This window comes from Galeopterus variegatus, unplaced genomic scaffold (assembly GCF_000696425.1).
Source record: "Galeopterus variegatus unplaced genomic scaffold, G_variegatus-3.0.2 Scaffold172, whole genome shotgun sequence".
NCBI lineage: Eukaryota > Metazoa > Chordata > Mammalia > Dermoptera > Cynocephalidae > Galeopterus > Galeopterus variegatus.
Genome location: NW_007726283.1, coordinates 645,284 through 669,987, shown reverse-complemented (window position 1 = coordinate 669,987; position 24,704 = coordinate 645,284). Strand labels below are relative to the sequence as shown.

At 34.8% G+C, this 24,704-nt stretch overlaps 1 protein-coding gene across 2 annotated transcripts in view; it reads left to right on the top strand.

Moving 5' to 3' along the window:
- STK17B (serine/threonine kinase 17b) overlaps positions 1–13,745 on the top strand; it is a 39,819-nt gene extending 26,074 nt beyond the window's left edge. For both annotated transcript variants that reach the window (XM_008563266.1, XM_008563260.1), the window contains exons 4-8: positions 3,978–4,122; positions 5,934–6,060; positions 7,680–7,728; positions 8,912–9,091; positions 11,813–13,745. In XM_008563266.1, coding sequence (XP_008561488.1) covers positions 3,978–4,122; positions 5,934–6,060; positions 7,680–7,728; positions 8,912–9,091; positions 11,813–12,095 — 784 coding nt within the window. In that variant the 3' untranslated portion in view covers positions 12,096–13,745. The remainder of the gene's footprint in view (positions 1–3,977; positions 4,123–5,933; positions 6,061–7,679; positions 7,729–8,911; positions 9,092–11,812) is intronic.
- The last annotated feature ends 10,959 nt before the right edge of the window (positions 13,746–24,704 follow it).

Here is a 24,704-nt window from a genome sequence, read left to right as displayed (position 1 = left end):
TGGCTTGATTTAACAAAGCGTCTGCTTGTCTGCTGCTTACTGCTTCCATTTCTGTTTCCAATTTCTGCCAACTTCTGCAATTTGCTTCTTGCTTCTCTTTCTAATTTTCTATTTCCCATAGCTCCACCTGTGTCCCTCTTTTGTGTGAAAAATGGCAGTCCTTCAAAAGAACATTTATCAGCTTGCCAAACTAAAAGGAAGGACAATGTGATTGGCTGACAGTCATAGCATTTGTGTGATCTTGTTAGTGAAACAAACAAGCAGAAATCCTTAGGATACTTTTCCTGGTTATAAAAGTAATAACTTATTCATTGTGTTAAAATTAGAAGATATAGAAAATAGAAATCATATGTAAAGTATGGTTACTTTATGGCATATTACTGTATTTAAAAATTATTCTTATTTTTTTGTCTGTGCATATGTACCTTTAAAAACAGAATTGTGATCTACTGGGCGTATGCCTTTGTTGCCCTCTTTTTTCACCTAAGGGTACATTGTATGTATTTTTATATATATGATATAGTGTTTCTAAAAATAAATTTTAATTTAGCAAAGACTTAAAATATTTCCTTCAAACTCAGAGGTTTAACAAGAAGCCCCAAATTTAAAGTGGATGGATGTTGGGTAGAGTTGGAATTAAGTTTTGTTGGCTTACTGTGATATTAGCTAATGCTTATTGAATACCGTGTGTCAGACACTGTGATAAATACTTATAGAGATGATCTACTTTGATCTTTGTAGCATTCATTGTGTTCAATGTGTTATATGGATTTTTACACCAATGAAGTAGGAGCTATATTATTCATATATTACAGTAGAAGAAACAGAGGCAAATTTATCCCAGTTCACGGAGCTAGTTGGTGACAAGGCTAGAATGAAACCCAGGCACTCTTGATGTCAGTAGACCCCCCTGTAAGCATCCTGCTGTCCTGTCTCTTATTTCCTAGGCACCAGGAAGTATTTTCCATACTTTTTTCTGTTTGTTTTCTTGTATTTTGTTTTGAATTTTAGAATTGATAGAGGGTTCTGGTTATTAACTTTAGTGAATATAATATAGAATGTTGGTCCATAAGTAATCATAGTGTTCAAGAATAAATTTCTTACCTAAACAATTTATGTTGCTGTACATATGAAGAATTCAGATCTTTCTGTTTTTTTAATGTTTATAGTGGATGTAAATAAGTAAATCCTTATTTTATACAATTTTCCTGTGACTTCAAATTATTTGGTCTGATTTCTTATAAGATAGGATTAGATCATCAGTATTTACATCTTGTGAAGTGCTTAGCAACCTATTCTAAGAAAATCTAAAATGTCATCTTTTTATTTTCTTATTTGGTTGTGATTGCATTTGTAATATTACCTAATAAAATATTATTAGTAATATCACCTCAAGTGTTTTTGCGGGAATATATTTAGACCACTTTCTGATTTGAATGAATTTGTTTAGTTATAACTAAATAATTTAGCCATGAAAGGAATTAGTGAGGGGTTCGTGCCAGCCTGTAACAGTGGGTTCCCACTTTTCCCTTAGGAGATCTTGAGGGGGTGCGTGACAAGTAAATACTGACATGCAGACCAAGGGGCTGCCAGGGCAGTCTATATAAAATATTTATGAAGATTAATCTATTTCCTTTTTAGGTATAAAAAATGTGAATTTCTGATATAGTCTTTCTATATCCTATTTTGGAGTTTACTACTATAAATTTAATTTAATAGCAAACTAAAATTTTCAATACTCAGATTGTCTTTACCATGTTACCTTGAGACAGATATGAAAGCTAATTTCTCATGAATTTTCAGAACTTTCAGTGGGTGGGATGGCATTGAAATGAAGTGTATGTGATTGGAGCTTTCGCACATATTCCTTTTGAGCTATCCTACAGAGAGCTTTTCCTGCAGTGTCATAAATAAAGCATAAAGCAGCAAATCCCTGTGGCTTTTGACTGGCACACTGTACAGATGACTCAGTTGCAGGTTATATATCTGCAATGTGACATATCAGTCCTTGTGATTTTCAACTTGGGACTCAAATTTGAGACCACCGTTATTTTTTCTTCTCATGGCTCCTAATAACATGTTTCTTCCTTTTGGCAGTCACTGAGACTTCTGAGTCCCAGTTTCAGCCCCTTTGAAGAATGACTGCCTATTCCATCATTCATTCATTTATTCATTCAACAAACACATACCTACTACATCTACAACATGCCAGACACTGTTTTTGATGCTGTAGATACAGCAGTGAATCAAAGAAATAAAAATAATGGTATTTTCTAAAGTGAGTGATTTTCTCTTTTTTCACAGAGAATATACTTGAGTATTCCCAAACATACTGTATAAATTTGTTGAATAACCATCTAGGGTTTTTTGCATGATGTCTGCCTGGCCAATTTTATTTTATTTAGATTTAATCCTTTGTGATATTAGCTAATGCTTATTGAATACCGTGTGTCAGACACTGTGATAAATACTTATAGAGATGATCTACTTTGATCTTTATAGCATTCATTGTGTTCAATGTGTTATATGGATTTTTACACCAATGAAGTAGGAGCTATATTATTCATATATTACAGTAGAAGAAACAGAGGCAAATTTATCCCAGTTCACGGAGCTAGTTGGTGACAAGGCTAGAATGAAACCCAGGCACTCTTGATGTCAGTAGACCCCCCTGTAAGCATCCTGCTGTCCTGTCTCTTATTTCCTAGGCACTAGGAAGTATTTTCCATACTTTTTTCTGTTTGTTTTCTTGTATTTTGTTTTGAATTTTAGAATTGATAGAGGGTTCTGGTTATTAACTTTAGTGAATATAATATAGAATGTTGGTCCATAAGTAATCATAGTGTTCAAGAATAAATTTCTTACCTAAACAATTTATGTTGCTGTACATATGAAGAATTCAGATCTTTCTGTTTTTTTAATGTTTATAGTGGATGTAAATAAGTAAATCCTTATTTTATACAATTTTCCTGTGACTTCAAATTATTTGGTCTGATTTCTTATAAGATAGGATTAGATCATCAGTATTTACATCTTGTGAAGTGCTTAGCAACCTATTCTAAGAAAATCTAAAATGTCATCTTTTTATTTTCTTATTTGGTTGTGATTGCATTTGTAATATTACCTAATAAAATATTATTAGTAATATCACCTCAAGTGTTTTTGCGGGAATATATTTAGACCACTTTCTGATTTGAATGAATTTGTTTAGTTATAACTAAATAATTTAGCCATGAAAGGAATTAGTGAGGGGTTCGTGCCAGCCTGTAACAGTGGGTTCCCACTTTTCCCTTAGGAGATCTTGAGGGGGTGCGTGACAAGTAAATACTGACATGCAGACCAAGGGGCTGCCAGGGCAGTCTATATAAAATATTTATGAAGATTAATCTATTTCCTTTTTAGGTATAAAAAATGTGAATTTCTGATATAGTCTTTCTATATCCTATTTTGGAGTTTACTACTATAAATTTAATTTAATAGCAAACTAAAATTTTCAATACTCAGATTGTCTTTACCATGTTACCTTGAGACAGATATGAAAGCTAATTTCTCATGAATTTTCAGAACTTTCAGTGGGTGGGATGGAGAATAATAACCACCTACCTCACATGATTGTCATGAGGATCAAAATTGGTGATATTCATTCACATATATATATATTTATATAAACTACTTTAAAAAAACAGTAAGAGTTAAGCCAAACTACATCATTGGATTATAAAGCAATTTTATTTTATTTATTAAAAATCCACATATTAGTACCTAGAATTGAAAATATTCTTGTCATTTATTTTCTCCCTAAAGATCACTCTCCCTTCCCCACCCTGTCCTTAAGTGTATATATATGCACTAAAGTTTAGGTGGCTAAGTGTCATTTACTTAACAGGTATACAGTATTTAAAAGTTATCATTTTTAGGTAAATGATTTTTCAAGTGAATTTCAAGATATTTTTCTATATCTTTAAATTTTATTTCAGTGCTGCAGGTGGAGAAATTTTCAACCTGTGTTTACCTGAGCTGGCTGAAATGGTCACTGAAAATGATGTTATCAGACTCATTAAACAAATACTTGAAGGAGTTTATTATCTACATCAGAATAACATTGTACATCTTGATTTAAAGGTAAGGTAACATGTGATTTAAAATAACGCACCTTCTCCACTCTTGGTATGCGCAGTTGCAAGCTGGTATTGACATGAATCAATAGTCATATGGTTGTCTAGACTGCACTGGGTGTGCCCTTTACTTTCCTATGTACTACATAGACTTAATTTTGTATTGGCAGACAGGAGAAGACTGCATGTGTGAGCAGCTCTAATTAATCACTGAGCTATTAAAATGCATCATTCCTGTATGTTCTAATCCTACAATCATTCCCCTCCATCCCACTCTTACCAGCCACATTCTGGACCTTGTTTTCTAAAACTGTCTACCTCTGAAATACTCGATTCTAATCCCCATCTCTGAAGATAAACTCCCTCTAATCCTCATTCCTTTGCTTTCATTATACTCATTCATCTTTCTCTTGGGCTTTCAGTCTTTTGGCTTTTCCCAGATCATTCAGGCTCCTTTCTTAAGCCCCTGAAACTTCAGCCTCTCGTGTTACTATTTTTTCTCCTTATCCTTCCTCTGTAGCCGCCAGACAACCTTAAAATCTGAGTCCACTTGTCTGTTATTTTTGAATGTGAAACTCTTCTCTTTGTTTGTATACAGTCTCCCTGCATGATCCTGTGGCTTCCATTACCACTTCCATAATAATAATAATTCCAGAATCTCTGCCTATAACCCAGGCCTTTCTCCTAATTTTCAGATTCTTTTTTTCAACTGCAGATTAGATAACATTTGGATGTTTTGTTTAAACTTTAAAATTTACATTTCTCAAACTAGACTTCTCCTCTTTTCTTCTTTCTCTTACCCCTTAAAAAAAAAATCTGTTCTTTTGTATGGCCTCCCCCCACCCCACGCCCCATGGAGGGGGTGCAGTGTTTACCATCCAGCATTTCTACCAGTTCTCCTACTGATAAGATATTGGAAAAAAAGCAGCAGAGTAAATGCCAGTATAATCATGCTCCCATCAGCTTCCTGTTGGGTCTTTTTCCTGCTAAAGACAACCCAGGTGTATCACATAGCATGTGAAGTCAAGGATGGCATATATACCATAAATCCTGTAGTTGACAACAACAGAACTAATTACCCTTACCTTTTCTCCTGTAATGATCTCTGTGATTTAATAATAAACAGCCATGAGATTTTCCTGAAGTTAAGAGACTGGTATGATCCTTCACACAGACTTTGGGAGCAGTGAGTGCCTCAGCAGTGTGTGGGTTATGACAGCAGTGGGGAACTTTGTAATAGGCCATAGGCTTGCAATAATGAAACAAAGTCACGGGTCCTCAGAGGCAATGATGAAGCATACCATGCATCTTACTGTCTAAGCTGAAAACCTGGGAACAGTCGGACTCAGCTTATTCAGAACCAACATACTATACCGAACCATTTCTTGTTTCTGGAAATGTATGTGTGTGGTCATTCCTTCATGCCTTTTCCCATGCTATTCCCCAGAGCACCTTTCTAACTGGTTTACTCCCACTTATCCTTTAAGACTCAGCTTAAGCATCCTCTCTACCGAAAAGCCTTCTTGGACTTTCTTATGGCAGAATTAGGTAGTCTGTACTCAGTGTTCTATAGTATAATCTATCCATCCATCTATCATCTTTTCCCTCCAAACCTAGAATCCTTCTTGAGTGTGTTTTTGGCTTTATGCGTCATTGAATGTATAGCTCCTCCTAAATAGTAATTCAGTAAATGTTCGATTAATGATTCAATGATATATATAGTAGCTTAAGCAATAAATTCCACTGAATTTATCTCCAATCTGAGATTACTATTCTTTTATTATATATTACTTACTATTTTTGTTGTGCTTTATTTAGCCACAGAATATATTATTGAGCAGCATATACCCTCTTGGGGACATAAAAATTGTAGATTTTGGAATGTCTCGAAAAATAGGGAATGCATGTGAACTGCGGGAAATCATGGGAACACCAGAATACTTAGGTAAGAATTTCCTTTCATTTTCTACACCATCTTGAAATTTATTATTTAAATGATACCTTTATAAAACTGTATTTTAAAGCATGTAATTCCAGGATTTATTTGGTTCAGGTATTTTAATGCATCGAAAATTGTCTATGACACATTTAAATGAACTGTCGTAAATGTAAGAGTATTTACAAACATTCACAACAATTCACAGGACATTGAACATATAAGCGCAAAAGTTTAATGCTTATGTATAAAGGCTTTGTACGTAAGGATAAAAGAAATGTGAAAGAGGAATGTTAGGGAACAGGAGAAAAATTGGAAAAGAGAAAAAGTGGGAGAATCAAATGGCCCATAGATTGCCCTTGAACCCTGGTTATTGCATAGATCTCACTTCTACTTCTGTCAGTCCTAACTCCAAAGCTGTTCGCAGCAAATATCTTCAGGTTTGCAGGAATTGTCAGCAGGGCAACTCCTTGTTATTTGTTGCTGCTGCTTTAAAATGCGAGGGGAGGGTTTTGAAGAAGGGTGCCAAAAAGAACTTATGAGTAAGTAGGTAATCTAAGAATATTGTACTAAGCCAACAAATTAGTTTAGGCATATGAAATATTTTGAAGTTGTATGAAGCAGCACATAAGTTTAAAATATTTGAATTTATAGTAAGAATCTTTTTGCCTTTTCTTGTTGCTCATATTGATATTCCTGTGCGGGCATTGAAAAGATACAGGAAAACAGAACAGGTGCCGCTCAGCTAGGCAGCTATCTTTCCCCAAAATGCAAAACTAAAGCAAATTACTAACATTTGAATGCTAATAGGGTGCGGTAGTGTCCAAGAATAAATGATTGTAATTATTGATAACACAGCTCACAAAAGTACATGAAAGGTTGTAGGTGGTTTAACAGAGGCTGACAATTTATATGAATCAAAGGCTTTATTAACAAAAATGTTAGGCTTTAGGAAACACTTTCTCTTTGAAGAAGTTATGAAACAAATTATTTTTCAATCATAAATTCTAGTTTGGACTCTACTGATTTGCAATACAGGCTAATGTTTAGAAGGTATAGAGAATTTATTTTGCACTTTTTTTGGTAGAGGAAGAGACAGCAGGAAATAAATTGTGTAGGAAATTAGGTTTTTGATAATTTAGGAGGAATATTTAATCTACTTAAAAATCTAGAATTTCCAAGAAGCATAATTTGCTCATAATGTCATTGTAAATGCATATGATTGTATTTAACGTGAGAAGAAAAACTTATATCAGTGTAATAAAATAATGCAAGTTAATTCCTAACAAAGTAATAAAACTAAAATTTTAAAAAGATTTCAGCTTCTAACATTTTACTTTTTCATAATTGCTTTTTCTGAGACTCATCTTAATGAGTTGTGTTTCTTTAAACTACATAGCATTCAGTTACTCCAAGAATATTGGCAGTGTTTTTGAGCAAACTGCTCATATAATTTGCACAATATTAGATATGTTTAAATGTCCAATAACAGGATAATTAATACTATGCTAAATTTCTATTGATATTATATCACTCAGCTTTCCAAAATTAAATCGAGTTCTAATTTAATAGAATTTTAATGTTTTAAATTTGTCAGTATAAAATTTGAACTTTATTTTTTCTTTCAGCTCCAGAAATTCTGAACTATGATCCTATTACCACAGCAACAGATATGTGGTAAGATTTTGTTAGTTACCTGAATGACTTTATTGAAAGTTGAGTAATGTATATTCTGAGATTCTTTCATTCCAGGTGTAAATAATAAGACTTTCTTTAAAAGATTTTATTAGAGCGTCATTATTATGCCACAGGAAAATATTTACTTGTTCCTTCTTCTTAAGTGACACTTAGCTCTGAGCCAAAGGTACAGATATAAATAGGAAAATGCCTTTCTTTGTTGAAGACTCAGCTAAGTGAAAGAACAAAGTAACCACAGTACAGTGGTACATGTTCTGTACTTAAGGTAAAATGCTTAATAAGAATAGAAGCAGCAGATACTGCATTGTTAGGGCCCACCTAGCAATGGGAGACATCTGATATAGGTCTAGAAGAGTTAGGAGAAGTTATTTGCTAAGCAGAAAAATGAGGTCAGGTCAACACAAAAGTTCAGTTTTGTGAGAGTACATCTCCAGGGAATTGTGAGTTTTTGTGGCTAGCACAAAGAGAACATGATAGGGACTAGAACCAGAATTCATACTGGAACTTCAGTTGGGACAACAGTGCGGGACTGACTCCATAGTTCAAATGGAAGAGTTCAGACTTATTCCCTCTGTTTCATGGAACTGCTAATGAGTTTGCCCAGGAAAAAAGATCCTATGGCTAAATAAGTTTGTGAAACATGTATTGTATTATCTTTTTCTGGCTCCTGAGTGCCAGACTTGTTCTTAACATATTTAAGGGTTTGAAAAGTTTTGCAGTGGAAAACTGCCGGCCCAGCTTTGTGCATTGCCAAACTTGCAGCCCCTATTTGTACAGAAGCCCTGTTTTTTATCTCAGATCATTACTGTATCATTGGACACCATTTAGGAGTTGTCATAGCAGCTTCATGGACTAGTCAACAGGTGTCTGTGTGAAGGGTAGATTGTAGATATGAGAGATACATACACACACACATACACATTATATTATATAACACACACATGCATTCCCTTGTATTCTCTTTCTGTGAGGCAAACATTGAGATAGTACAATTATTTTAGTTTTAATAGTATATTACAGGAACTTTGAAAAGCAATTAAAGTCTGTAGTTTAACTGTACCAGTTCTGAGGACAGGAATATGTAGAGTATCAATTGTACTTTATATAAATGTTTTAAAATTAATACACATTTTAAGTTCTCCTCTTCTCCCTTGTTTTTCAGGAATATTGGAATAATAGCATATATGTTGCTAACTCATACATCACCATTTGTGGGAGAAGACAATCAAGAAACATACCTAAACATTTCTCAAGTTAATGTAGATTATTCAGAAGAAACTTTTTCATCAGTTTCACATCTGGCCACAGACTTTATCCAGAGCCTTTTAGTAAAAAATCCAGAGTAAGTAATAATATTAGTTTGTTTAAATACTACTAAAAAATAAATAATATATGTCTATTAAGAAAAATACATTTTAAAATAGTATATAATATTATTAGATGTATGCTCAAGTTTCAGGTTAAATGTGGAGTGAAATGGTATGAAAGATCTTTAAATAATAAATACGTAACTTCAAATATAAAATAGATAATAGGAAATTTTGGAGTGAAGAGATTTGGGTAATTTCTCTCTCAACCTGCTACTAATCCCTGAAATTCCCTAGAAGAATTAGAAATAGAAAGTTTATAGTAAACATGGCTGGTTATAAGACTTTTTTGTGAAGGATTTGTAGTTAAAAATTATAGTTATGCTACAAGTAGAAATTACTGATTGTCAAACCTTGAAGGATCAGATGCCCTTTGGCAGCCTACTAAAGAAGGACCTTGAAACTATGGTTGAGGACTCTTACTCATTGGCAACTTCAAGGCAAGGAGAGGAGAAGCCCTATTTACTTTAAAATAGTCTGGCTACAGAAAATGTAGAAATTTTGATATATTGTGCATTGGGCTGGGATCCTGATTTCCTTACTTTTCTGGGTCTTTCATCTCTGACAATCACTTAATCTCCTTGAGGACTCCTTTTCTTTATCCATTTAAAAAAAAAGAAAAAAAACCTCACAGGTTTCTTAATTATTTTATTGGTAAATGCAAGTTCAAACAAACTCTCACTGGCTATATTTTGGACATGAAGGTTATTTAGTAGAAAACGTAATAATACTGCAGTTGCTTCTGGTTATAAGCAACTTTCATTATTTTAAATATTTTTTCCCCAATTCTAAAATTTCTATGATGAGTGTACATTAATTATTTCATAGTCAGAAAAAAAACTGAACATAAAAACAGAAGTCTAAGGAAACATACACCAAATGGTAATGGCGGTTGTGTTAAGGTTGGAGTTATAAGTATAGGTGGGAGCTTTCCCTCCTTTTGAAAAATTGTGGTATTTGATCATATTACTTTCATAATAGAAAACAAAATTTAAAAATGCAAAGTGTTGGACAAACATCATTGAAGACTAGACTTTGCTTTTAAGAGTTAGCCATTACTGCTTTTAAGAACACAAGATAATAATAGAGAATATAAATTATTTAGATATATTTTCCTCCAAAGAGTTTGTAAACCCGAGATTTTTATCATTTGACTAATTTTTATTTGTTAAGCTAATATATGTTCTCAAGCTTTTTGACTAGATTCTCCTCTGTAAACTCTATGATAAATTGAATGTTCAGCACATGTCAGATTTAAAGAAATTCTAGGTATTCCAGTTTTCTCTCTTTCAGCAATCATAAGTAGGAAACACTGTGAATTCACATCTGAGCAGGTATCAGGCTTGGAGGTGATGAGGAAATGCAAAGGCTAAACTTTCCTTGATTTTTTTCACTCTTTATTCTGTGTCTTCACGTATAGTTGAATCAAGCAATATGATAACATGTTTGTTTACCAGCTATATTTATAGAATACCTTTCACTTGAACTGGTCAGTTTTGTTTAAGAAAAAAAATCTATCATTTGCCTAGAAAATAAGGCAAGTATTTCCTTCCGCAGTAAAAAGTCTCAAAATTAAGTGCAGTTTCCATTGTCTTCTAATCAATGGCAGACTAGAGTCAAGATTTCTGACTGGAGAAACTACTTTTTGTCTACTAAAAACTCCATGTAAGGTGTATTGGACAAAATAAAGCGGTTTTCATCTCTCTCCTTCGATAAATATAAGTTCATGATGGAATAAAGATTTATGCTCAAAAAGTAAAACCATGAAAGTGCTATAAGACAACTTGGATTATTTTTTTTCATAATATTGGAGAAGATATTGGTAAGACTGAGTATTAGAAGTTATTTGGAGGGCAGTTAAGCTCCCCTTTTCAAAATATAAAGACCCAGTAACTTTATTGGTAATCTACCCTATGGAAATAATCAGAGAAGTTCCAAAAAACATTTTCTCAATGTTTATCACAGTGTTATATGTAATACCAAAATGCTGGCAGCATCAGTGGGGAGCTGGTCTAATAAATTATGTTGTATCTGTTTGAAAGAGTACTAAATAATAACAGCTGTTAATGAATGTATTAACACTTCACTGATGTGGAAAGATGCTTAAGATGCATTGTTGAGTGGGTTTAAAAAAGCAAATTGCAGAAATATGTGGAGTGTGGGAAGGAACCTGTGCATGTGTTGTGTGCATGTGTGTGTGTACATACATATATGTATAGAGTAAATATCTGGAGGTAGGACTGGGTAATGAGAGAACAGAACAAATAATTTTACTTTTTACCTTCACGTGCAATAACATGGTGCAATGTTTTAAAGCACAGACTATAGAGTCAAGGTTCCACTTGACTGTACCATTTACAAGTTAGGAAATTTGGGACAAAATTTAAACTTCTTATATTCTACTTCTCATATCTGTTAAGTGAGGAGAATAAGAGTATTATTATTTCCTAGGTTTCTTGTGATTAATAGATAATATATTTGAGGCATATAGAATAGTCCCTGATGTATAACTAAGCATTCATTAAATGTTAATTGCTGTTATCATTATTAATCTCTTCTGTACTGTTTGGATTTTATACTATGAGTATGTGTTATTCTCATAATAAATGAGAAATATGCCTATAATTTATCAAACCGAAGATACCTTCAACTTTATTTTTAGTTCTTAATTTTCCCTTGGTGTTTTCTTCTAAAAGGAAAAGACCAACAGCAGAAATCTGCCTCTCTCATTCTTGGCTACAACAATGGGACTTTGGAAACTTGTTTCACCCTGAAGAGACTTCAAGTTCCTCTCAAATTCAGGATCATACTGTAAGGTCTTCTGAAGACAAGACTTCTAAATCCTCTTGTAATGGAACCTGTGGTAATCGAGAAGACAAAGAAAATATCCCAGAGGATAGCAGCATGGTTTCCAAAAGATTTCGCTTCGATGACTCGTTGCCCAATCCCCATGAACTTGTTTCAGATTTGCTCTGTTAGCACTTTTCCCTTTGACTCATTTGGACTGAATTTGAAATTTTAAATCCACTCCAGTGTGAGATTGTGGTTTGTAGCTTCATATTTGACATGTTTATATCATAAATGCACTTTTGCATAGAAGAATTTAGGGAAGTGTTTTAATGCTAAGTTACTGGTTGCTAGCATAATATCATTTCCTATCCTGAGATAGCTCTACAGAGGAGAAAAAATATTTAAATATATGACAAAAAATAAAATTGTACATGTGAGTTTACATGTTAATGAAAGAATTCAAGTTCAGGTGAACTTATCAAAATGTTTTATATATATCAGGAAAAAAAAAGTGGTTTGGGTTATGTTGTGGTCATTGTAAACTGAATAAAATGAAGACAACGGAACTTAGGGTCTCTCTCTAAAGTGAGTCCTGTGCCATGCCTCTATTGACATAATTGTTTAGGAAAACAGTGTAAAGATTAAGCCAAAATATAAACTACTTTATAGTTGCTTAAGAGACATTTTACAATTGAAAATGTTTTCAATTGCAAATATTTTGGAACTGTATAAGATTCTTAATTCAGATGGTCTGCTATGTGAGAGAGGTCCTTTAACCTGAGCATAGAAGTTAGAAACCTGATCAGGGATATTTTCTACAAATTGAAACAGAGAAAAGAGTAGCATGGCTTTATTTTTTAACTTAAATGTCTTTTTCCTATTCTCAACATACTTCACATCTAGTAAAGCCTGGAAGATGGAATGTAGATACTATGCAAGTGTAGAGGTTTCTCATCCTTCAGAATCTCTGGAGTAGAAGATACTTAGGTAAAACTAAATATGCTCTATTTTTAGTCAGTCAAATGTATTTATTAATTGAGTATAGAAGAAAATGTTGACAGACTCAGGCAGCTTACTGAATTTTAGATGTTTTCTCAGTCTTAGAACACAAGCCAGTCATTCAGAGCTCTAAAAGAATGCATAAAAAGTATCATAGCACCAGTGGGACTGTTAACACATTGCTAGAGTCAGCAGTAGCAAGGCTGATGTGATCATAAACATGACGACGTGTAATAGCTTAATATTTATTGTGTAAAATTCCTAGTGCATGAGGAGGCTCAGTGTAAGGCCATCTGCAGAGTGGCCTCTAGGTGTGGTCTTTTGCTGGGACCAATGAAAGTAAGTCTAGAGAGAGCAGAATGTTTGACTAGTGGCCAGTGACTGTGTTCAGTCCTAATGGTGGGGAAATTTACTCCTTTTTGGACAATCTATGATGAGTTTCCGCCTGATGACCATTAAAAAGTCTGTTGTATTATCTTGTTAAGATAATTGTGATCTCATGACCATGCTACTGTATCAAAAGAAACTATATTTTCGCAAAACAAAACAAAAAATCAACAACCTGGTGTCTCCCCTTTGAATCATATATTACTCGAAAACCTTAACTTCTCAGACTTTTGATAAGACATCAAATTCTTCAGTAATAACTTAAAACTGTTTTAAATAACTGTGAGGTCACTTTATTTGACTAAATGGTGAATTATTTTGATATCAACATTTTTTAAGCAAAAGTTACTTCTACTTGTACGTTTGTGTGTGTGTGTGTGTGCATATGTGTATAAGTGTATGTATATATGTATAAATTGATAAAATATAGTCTTTAGACAACTTTCTCTTAAAGATTCTTTGCTCTGGCGTATTGTGCTCAACTCAGGTGCCTAAGGAGCTCTCTTATGACATATACATATACATTTAAATTCTTTTAAGAAGTAGTTTATTGGTCCAATAAACTGGACATTGCAGAAGCTAAATGGAGCTCTTGTATATCTAAAACTGATGAGTTGTTTCTAAATTGTTGATTGTCCGTTTATTTGCCTTCAGTATTAAGATAATGCAGATAAAGCTCAGTAAGCCATTGGAGAAGGAGGAAATGATTACTTTTCCAAAAGACAATATTATATTTGTAAATTTTTAGAGGAATTATGCCATACCAAAAAATAAAAATCAAGAAATGTTTGAATTTTAAGTTATAAGATAGTTTTTTAAAAAAACATTTTATACCAGTTTTCTTTTCCTCTGAGGAATCTTAAAATAGTTTATGTTTCCCCTTAGTTAATGGAAAACACAGAGTTGTAAATTTCTATACCTTTTCCCCTAACATTAAGTTTTATCATAAAGAAGCAACTAGTGGTTGCACAAAGAATATAAAAATCCAATCTTTTCATAAAGGCGTTTTAAAATATTTTCGCTGATTGAAATGTGAAAATAAGCCACTCTTTTAAGAGACCTTATTAGCAAATGACTCAGTTCTTTTTCTCCTAAGATTGAAAAAAAAAAAAAAAAAAGTATCAGAAGGAGATGATGCATCTCACTAAAGTGGGAATCTAGAGAACCCCTCTGAATGGGTAGATGTCAGTAACACTTTAAACATATGACAAATGTTAAATTGTGATGATTTTATAAGGTTTAATTTGCTTTTTGAATAGGATCTCTGGATAGATGGGATTTAAAAATAGATGATGTATAGATGACAATTACAATTGTCATTTTAATTCTTTTCCTTACAGTAAAATTAACCTAACTCTGAGCAGTGAAATTATAATGGCACTTTTAAGAGAAGTAAGCAGTACCTGTTCTCCAGCCTGTAATGAGATAAGGTGCTTGTGCTGGAATGTAAATAAACACATTGCTTCCTCTGTCAAGAAAGTCTTGTTATGAAAAAAAAAGTCAGCTGAACTAGTGTGATTAGTGACATAATTGATTTTCATTCTGGCATAAGCTCTTTCTTTCATTTTGGATGGGTCACAGATAGTTCATGGTCCATACTTTGAGTAGTCTTGTTCTAAGCAACATTTATCAATGTCGATATTTATAACTGTTTACATTTCTGCTCTTTATTTTTGAATTTTCGGTTTGATATCTGACTTACAGACTTGTCCATATTCATTATTGCGTAAACAATTGTACTTTAATTTCAAGATTGTGTTAAAATTATCTGACTTCCAATTTGGGGGATTATTACCAAATTATAATTTTATGAAAGTATTTTAAAGGACAATAATTGTAAATTTTATGCAAATTACAACTGTCCTGCCATCTTAACTTTCATTAAATAATCATGTTGTTTAAGGCATATAGACAGACATTATTATGAATACTCCTGTAAAAAAAAAAAGACAACTCTATTACACCAACTTAATGATCTTTCTGGCTAAAAATTAAAAAGCACTTTTTTTTACATTTGTGGCCGTCATTTCTTTTAAAGAATTTCTAAATTTGTTGTTCTTAAAAGCTTGCCTGGATGTTCTAGCCTTTGGCCCCAGTCATCTTTGAACTTTCCAATACAGGTGTGTTCATTAGATCCTGTCTGTGAGAAAGGCCACATAAATTTGAAAACAAGCAGGTCTGTTCTCTGGTAGTAGAAATGTCAATGAATGGCAATGTGCTGTATGTTGCACAAAAGATGAATAAGGGATTCATCAAGAAGTTTATAATCTGGTTGTGGAATAAGGTACAGTCAATTATCATTATTTGTGGTAGTTACGTTCTATAAAGTTCCCACAGCCATGCTCCTAGGGGAAGTATGCGGTTACACTCCTACACATCTCTGCTGATCAATAGGTAACCTTGTTTAAGAATGTTTCTGTTTAAAGATACCGTATTTAACATATATTGTTGGTTCATTAACATTAAACTCACAGCCAATAGCACTGTAACTCATACCTGAGCAAAGCTTATCTAACACATGTATTTTCTTCATAAGGCACATCACAGCCTTCTTGTGCATAGAAACACTACACAGCACTTCTGTACTATGCTTCAGGGCCATTTTAAACTGAAATCGCCAACAAAAAGCATAAAAATGCAAAAAGAAAAAGACACTAAATAGAACACAAAAGGATATTTTATACTAAAAGAGCTGAAATAAAAGGGCAGAGCATTGCTTTGCTCAACTTCAGCTGAGAGCGAGTTGTGTCAGGCGACTCAGATTTTCTACCATGAGTGTTGATTTTGTGTTACAAATACATTTTAGCAAGTAGGTGAATTCACAAATGTAAATAACCAGTCAATTGTTCATGATAAAGTCACCATGTCTTACGTGAAGTGTGATGAGAGTAATGGTGTGCAGAACTTGACAACTGAATCTGTAGGAAGGAGAAATTGGTATGTGTTGAAACTTTCAAATGATAAGTACTTCCCTTTTAGGTTCCACATTTTGTTTTCTTATTCTGGCACCTAGGCATACCCAGATTTTTCTCTTTAACCCAGATACTACTGCTGGGCATTGAAGTTATACGTATTATCTTTACTTGGATACAGTATTAATATCATCAATTGTAAAATAGCTCTAAGTAAAATCACCTCCTCACCCAAACTTCCTGACTCTGTGTTACCCTCCCTTAGTTAACACAGCAGTATTCACCCACACATCACAACTGGAAATCTCTAGGTGTCACTAAAAACTTTGTGTCCTTACTGCACCTCTTCCAATCAGTCATCGACTTCTATCACTTACATCTCCTTAATAAATGTTGTAGTCCGTCTCTTGATTCTTACTAGTATGCAATCTTTCATCTAGATCCATATTGTCAACATCACTTAGAATGGAGTCAGTAAAGTTTTTCTATGAAGGGCTAGTTATTAAATATTTTAGGCTTTGCAAGATAGGCAGTTTCTGTAACAACTACTCAACTGGCTGTTGGAGCACTAAAGCAACCATAAACAATATGCAAACGAACGGGTATTCCAATAAAACTTTATTTATAAAAACAGACAATAGGGCATTTAGTTTGTTAACCCCAAAGTAGATTATTGCAATGATGTTTTAACTGGTTCTCCCAGATCTAGCATGATTAAGACACGAGGAGAGGCCAGAAAGAAATAGGGCAATGCAATGTCACAAGCTAAGGGAAAAATGAGTCTCACCTGAATTGACTTTGTCTAGCAAGCAGACTTACGAGAGGAAGAGGACTAAGAAATGGTCACTGGACATACAGTTTCACTAGAATGGCAAGTGGTTAAGAAAATAGAAAGTAGAGGCCACAGGTATAGATAATTCTTCCAAGAAGTCTGGGGGAAAAGGAGAACTATAGTTTGAAGAGTATTTAACAAATGTTTTAGGAAGGGCTGGACTTGAAAATGTTTGTAGGTAAAGAGGGAGAAAGAGTCTGCATGGAAGCAGCAACTGAAGTGCACGAGAGTGCGAGATAATTGATGACAGAAAATGCCGGAGAAGGTGAGGAGATCTCAAGCACAAATGGAGGGGGTCAGCCTTGGCTAGAAGTGAAGAAGAGGGTGGATAATGATAGAGGTGTGAAGTAAGGGGCTGTCAGTTCCTTCTTTACTAAGAAGATCATAGCTAGTCTGCTGAGAGTGAAAGAGGTGGAGGGGGCTGTGGCTTGAAGAGTAAACATTTGGCAAAAGGTGAGGAACAGAAGAGTCTCTGAACAGTATGAAATGGGTAGAGCTTACAATCGGGAGAGACAGACATTAAATATCAAACATCTTAATTTGTGATTGAATAGTTTGTCATGTAAAGTGTGCGGCCAAGCAATCTTTGTAATACTAATTTCTAATTTCTGCCTATATTTTTTCCTTTTATGTCAGAAGACTGTGCCACTTTGCATCAGAGGAGGTATATGGTAACACTCAAAATGGGGGGGAAGCCCCCAAAACATTCCATTGGGGATCTTATTTACAAATACCCAAGTCTATTGGTAAAAATACAATTTGAAAAGAGTGGAGAAGACTCAGAAGGAAACAAGAAGAGATTATCTGTGGATTTTAGAGCAGCAAGAACCTTGCCCAGTTCCTTAGTGCATGTGGAGAATATTGCAGGACCTGGTAGAGAATGGTCCAACACCAGGAATGTGGCTTCCAGGTAGAACCCAAAGAGTTGTGTGGGGGTAAACAATGTCTCTGGAATGAGCATGATAGAGAGGGGGAAGATAGTATTGAGTCTGGGAAGAGTTTCTCATGTGAATCTTATTACATCATGTTCTTTTACTTTGGACAACATCCTCATGAACAGAATGCTCTTACTATAAAAACAACAGTAGGTTTCATATAACTGGTTCTAACAGTGTCTCTTGGCAGAAGCTGAAAGCGTAAAACCACAATGCAAGTCCTTAAAGGTAATTCTGTTGTTGAAGGCACAGTAAATCGGCTCACCCACCAGTCTTGGCCAAGCCCCTTCTTCCTTGTCTGCCTCCACTACAGAAGCTATTTCAGCTTGCTTGGAGTTAGGGGTGGAGTGGAAGTCTGCTGGGTGGCTTCTGAAAGGCTTTTGGTTTCTTGATGAAAACCAGAAATGCTGTTGACAGCCCCACACCTTCCCACTATTTGGAATGGGAACTGTTTCCACCTCTTGTAACTATGAGGGAAGGGACAAGAGAATCCTGGAGATGCTGGCCCTGACATTATCGACCCACTGAAGTCACGGAAGCAATGGAAGCAGTCATCTCCTCTACTTTTCAGGGTGTGATAAACACTAGATTTTTTGGGTTTTCTGTTATTAGCAGCTGAAAGCATCTTAATTGACATACTCATCCATGTTTCCCAAATTCACATTCCTCTTAATGCAGGAAAGGTGCGTGGCAAGGAAAGTATCCTGTGTCCAGTTATGCTTTGGAAACACATGTTAAACATGCATTTTTACTACATGATTCTTTGGACACTTTAACACTGGGAATCCCCAAGCAAGGAACCCAGTGTGGAGTGTGTTTCATAATTACTTCTACCATTCTAACAACTCTTTGGATATTATCTGTGGACACTTGGAAAACATTGTACCAGATGCCAAAGGTACGTAATTCAATGATCTTCAAAGATCTGGCTTATCCAGTAATAGAATTTGAGTAATTTTGTGAGACCTAATCAGTTCTTGTACTGGAGAAGGGACTGGGAAGGGCAGGTGCCTAAATTCTTGATGCAAGTAAGACCATTTTCAGTTGCCCTCTATGTAACACTGTAAGCTTCATATCTTTATTAGAAATCACCAGTAGGTTCTGATACAACATGTTCTGATTCTCAAAGGCTTTCAATATCTTGAAGATGTTTACTTGATTCCTAAATTCTTGATGCAAGTAAGACCATTTTCAGTTGCCCTCTATGTAACACTGTAAGCTTCATATCTTTATTAGAAATCACCAGTAGTTCTGATACAACATGTTCTGATTCTCAAAGGCTTTCAATATCTTGAAGATGTTTACTTGATAGAAAGTCATTGTCATGGCCTTCTGCTGGGGACTCAGACAGACCTTGGCTTACAGAACCAGCTGACTGCACTCTCACTTCTCTTCACCTCAAATTTACCTCTTTTGTAATATTTTCCACACCTGAAAGCAAAGGCCTTTCCATATGTTCTGACTTCAATCAAAGCTTTCCTGTGAAATAAGTTCCAACATTTTCCCACATAGTTTCCTCACAGACACACACACACATACACACACACACTTTTGTATCTTCTTGTGTGAAAATGTTAAAGTTTCGCCTTGCAGAAAACAAAACAATCTTCCAACTTAATGAAATCTATTAAGTCTTTTCCCTTAAAATACATTGCTAAAGAAACTGTTCAAGAATGTCTACAATGGGCAGGGTGGGTGCAAGTGTGGTCGGAACCAAATGAATAATCTTTCACTTCAGGTTTTATGCCAACCCTATGCTATGGTAAACTCTGAGAATAAGCAAAAAAGGGATTATTTTATAATTAGTCGGAAGGATTCTGCCCTCTGTGGTTCACCACTGGAATTTAAAGTAGTAATTGTAATACCTCTTTGAAAGGCCAAAGGAAAGATATATGCTAATTACACTGATATTTCTAGCTAGATTGTAAAATGCAAGTGGGTCACCAATTACAGACATAATTAGAAGTGTACAATCACTGTAGTTATATTGAATAACAAACAAATGGATGCAAAATGTGTGTGGGGAAAATTATATGATCAAATTATTGAATAAATAGAACATAACAGATTCTGCATGTTCTATAATGCATATGACAACCCTTCCTTAATCTATAAACTAATAATCATGAATAAATCGATGAGGCTTCAGGATCTTCCCTGGTTTCAGCCCAGATCATTTTATAACTAAATTTTATAACTTTTATGATTCAATTAACTGCCTATATAGTCATACAAAGTCAAATTTTATAGGCGAAATATTGTAGTTTATTTGTTTCTTCTTTGAAAGTAGTTGTTAGACCAATTTAATAAGAACGTGGTTAGGTTTTAAATTGGGATTTGCACAAAAAGGCCTCTGAAATAAATGAATATTTAAGTAATCACAGACTAAAGACTATTGAAAACAAGTTTAAAGGAAGAAAAAGAGCTTGGCCATCTATTTAGAGGCTTTTTTGGCTGCTTTAACCTGTGTGAACATCCACTACTTCTTTCTTTTACAAAACAGCAGTAATCAGCTGTTTGTGTCTTTGATTAGTTCTGGTCCTTATTCATTTAATACTAATGAGTAAGCATGGGATACTACAAATAAACCTGTCTCCTTTCTCCCCAGAAATAGAATAATTACAATGTCAATGGCCAGGACTTTTATATTACTAAATTTGTTAGAGATTTAATTACTTTGGCTTTGCTCCAGTACCCCTGAACAACATGGCAAATAATCTCACAATATTGTATCTAAGTAGTCTGCTTAACTTTGGAAGTTCTTTACAACATATGTTTTTATAAATGGGTGTTTGTGTGTCTATATAAAAATATTGCCTTTGGGTATGTCTATATTCTGAGATATGTAATATATAAATTAAAGGAGAAAGAATGAAGTTTGCCAAAGGCCCACTGTGAATCAGAAATTATATTTGGCTCTTTTATTCATGTTGTTTCATTTAATCTGCACAACAACCCTGCAAATCAAATATTATATTCATTTTGTAGGTGAAGAAATTGAGTCTCAGAGTTACTTTTCAAAGCTGGGATTTTAGCTCAAGTTCATCTGACTTCAAATGCCTTTACTCTTTCTATCACAATAAATTTGAATTAAATTTTCCAGAATTAAATTAAAAAAACTAGAAGAAAGTCATTGGAATCTGTCTATATTTTTAAAAATTTGGTTAACAATTTTAATTTACGTATGTCTAATTAAAAGCTACAAATGTATCATGAAGCCAATTAAAATTAGAATACTCTAAATAGCAATATTTATTGAATTACAGAGTGTAGTATCTGCTAAATAAAAGAGAGAAACATGAACAATTCACTAAAGTGTTTTCTGGTGAGCCATTTATTTTACACATTATACCTATATTCATGCACAATTTACTACATATGGAGCAAAAATTGGTATAAAATGAGTCTTCCATAACTCTTTATCTATAATGTCTGAAAAATGTCTTTTAAAGGTAGCCTTATTGGAAGACCTTCTCCAGGCAGGAGGAATAGCACTGGATCTGACGCAGGAAATGCATGGCTCCTACAAGGGACTGAAAGGTCTCCAGGGAGAGGTGAGGCAAAAGGCTGAGGAGGTGGGCAGGGGCCATGTTGACAAGCTTGGCTTTTACCTTAAGGCTATGTGGTGCCATTAAAGAGTTTTAAGACAGAGTTTGACATAATCATATTCTGTGTTTTAGAAGCATCATTGTTTGGATGCTATGTGGAGGATAAATTGAGAAGGGGTCAATCTGAAGGCAGAAATACCACCTAGGAGGATTATTTCAGTTGTTCTGGCAAGAGGATGGTGGTGTCTGAGGAAGCCGAGAGAAATGCATGGATTCAAGTAAGAGTTGGGAGGTAGAACGGATAGAGTTCCCAATTATTTGGATGTTGTTTCAGTTCGTTTTGTGTTGCTATAACAGAATTACCTGAGACTGGTAATTTATAAAGAAGAGAGGTTTATTTGGCTTATGATTCTGGGACAGCTGCATCTGGCACAGGCCTCAGGCTGCTTCTACTCATAGTGGAAAGTGGCAGCAGCCAGTGAGTGCAAGCAGATCAAATGGCGAGAGAGGAAGCAAGAGAGAGAGAAGGTGCCAGGGTCTTTTTAAGCAATGAGCTCTTGCAGGGACTAATAGAGCGAGAACTCACTCATTAAGCCCCCCTCCCCCAGGGAGAGCATTAATCCATTCATGAGGGATCCGCCCCCATGACTCAAACAGCTCCCAGCACTGCCACATTGGGGATCAGATTCCACATGAAGATCAAATGGCGAGAGAGGAAGCAAGAGAGAGAGAAGGTGCCAGGGTCTTTTTAAGCAATGAGCTCTTGCAGGGACTAATAGAGCGAGAACTCACTCATTAAGCCCCCCTCCCCCAGGGAGAGCATTAATCCATTCATGAGGGATCCTCCCCCATGACTCAATCAGTTTCCAACACTGCCACATTGGGGATCAGATTTCCACATGAGTTTTGTTGGGGACAACACGTCCAAACTCCATCAGATGTGTAAGATGACGGAGCATATAAAGGATGATTTTCAGATATTTCTTCTGGGCAACCATTTTGATTGTATCTATTTAGAAAGACAGAAAAAACTGAAGAAGGAACAGATTTGAGGGAAAGATGAATTCATTTTTGGTTGTGTTGATTGCGATGTTAGTTTTTGGCTATATGGTTTTGGAACTCAATGGTGTGGCTAGCCATGGAGATGTAAATTTAGGTGTTGTCATTGCAGAGCCAATTGAATGAAGTGATTGTCCAGCTCAGCATAGGGCAGTGAAATTGAGCAATGTGCTAAAATGCCTTGTACAGTTCAGATCTCCATATTAGAAAGTCTTATTGACTTGCTTCAAAGTCTTCATTAGGATATCGTTTGGGAGAAGAAAGGTATAATAGGATGGCAGTAAGTGATTGGATGAACAATGGAAGGAATTCAGTCTTTTTCATAGAACACCCACCATTCCTATCTACATGCGTATGCGGGGTGAGCACTTCCATGTTTATGGGTAGCTGCAGGAGTGGTGGTGGGTAAAACATGGCTCTACCTCTATAAGCACCCCATTTCCTTTCTTTATCTATGTCCCCTTCCCAATTCCTTTAAGGCTTTGTAGTCAGGTTCTCTCCCTACTATGAAAATCTCTTCACAGGGAGGATCTGAAATATATTTGTGCAAAAGTGAAAATGACAAATATAAGCTTAATGAGTTATCCCCAATAACAGATCATATTTTCCAAAAAATGTCCATAGAAATGTTTATGATCTCTCATGTTCTTCCACAACCTTGCCCCTCCCTCATCCTCATTTGTGTGACTGCACAAATAGGTGACATTTGTGAGCTGTCAAAATGTTTGTGAAAAGTTAAACAAAGAAACGCCTACTAAATCAAATCGGCCAGACTACTTGTATATTTCTTCTTAGAAAGGTTAGAAATGAAAATAAAACCTCACTGCAAGTGAGATTTATAAGTTGTTCAAATTTTTGCAACATGTCCGATCTTCAAATGTAAATAAACTTTATTCCATTCGCTGGATAGGAAATGCTCACTTTTGCTTTGAAACTATAGTAAAACCTGTGAAACAGATTAATTTCTCTCAAAAATAATTCTGTTCTTCACCACGCCTCACTCCTTCTTCCTCCTCCTATCTTGTTCCCCTCCTTCCCTTTCCCCCAACTGCTCTGTAACATCTTAGACTGTAAAAAAAAATAACAATATTGATAAATAAATAAATTTTTAAAAATGTGTAATTCTGTAGTTTCACTCAGGAAGCTAGTCTGCACTCTGCTGTTAAACTTGCAGGCATTTATGAGTCAATCATCTGAAAATCTAACTAGAAACTTCAGTAATTATATCTTATGACCACAAGATCATCTTAAATATGTATGAAGAATTTTTTTACCAAATGGTGTTTTGCAGCCAGAAAAACTATATTGTCAGAATATTGTGTGTCTATTATTGGTGGCTTTGAAACTTTGGAAAATGAGCCAATGCCTGAAAATTTTCCATAATAGTCTAAGAGACTTCTTGAGTTTTATTGAGATATAATTCACATACCATAAAGTTTACCTATGGAAAGATTTAAAGTGTGCAATTCAATGGTTTTTAGTATATTCAGAGTTGTGCAACCATCACCACTCTCTAAATCCAGATCATTTCCATCTTCCAAAAAGGAAACACTGTACCTACTTATAGTTACTCCCCAGTTCCTCTCGACCTACTCAGCTCTAGGCAACTTTCTCTCTCTATGCAATTGCCTATTCTGGACATTTTATACAAATGGAATCATAAAATAAGTGGTCTTTTGTGACTGGCTTCTTTCATTAGCATGTTTTCAAGGTTCATGCATGTTGTAGCATGTATCAGTACTGCATTCCTTTTTCTTGCTGAATAATATTCCACTGTATGGATATACCATATTTTGTTTAACCATTAATCAGTTGAAGGATGTTGGGGTTGTTTCCACCTTTTTCACTGTTACGAGTAATGCTGCTATAAACATTACTGTACAAGCTTTTGTGTGGACATATGTTTTCATTTCTCTTGAGAATACATGTAGAAATGGAATTGGTGGGTTGTATGGTAACTTTGTGTTTAACTTTTTGAGGAACTGCACACTGTTTTCCAAAGTGGGTACACCATTTTACATTCTTAGTAGCAGTGTGTGAGGGTTCCAATTTCTTCATATCCTCCCATACTCTTGTTTTTATCTGTCTTTTTTATTATTGTCATCCTAGTGGGTATGAAGTGATAC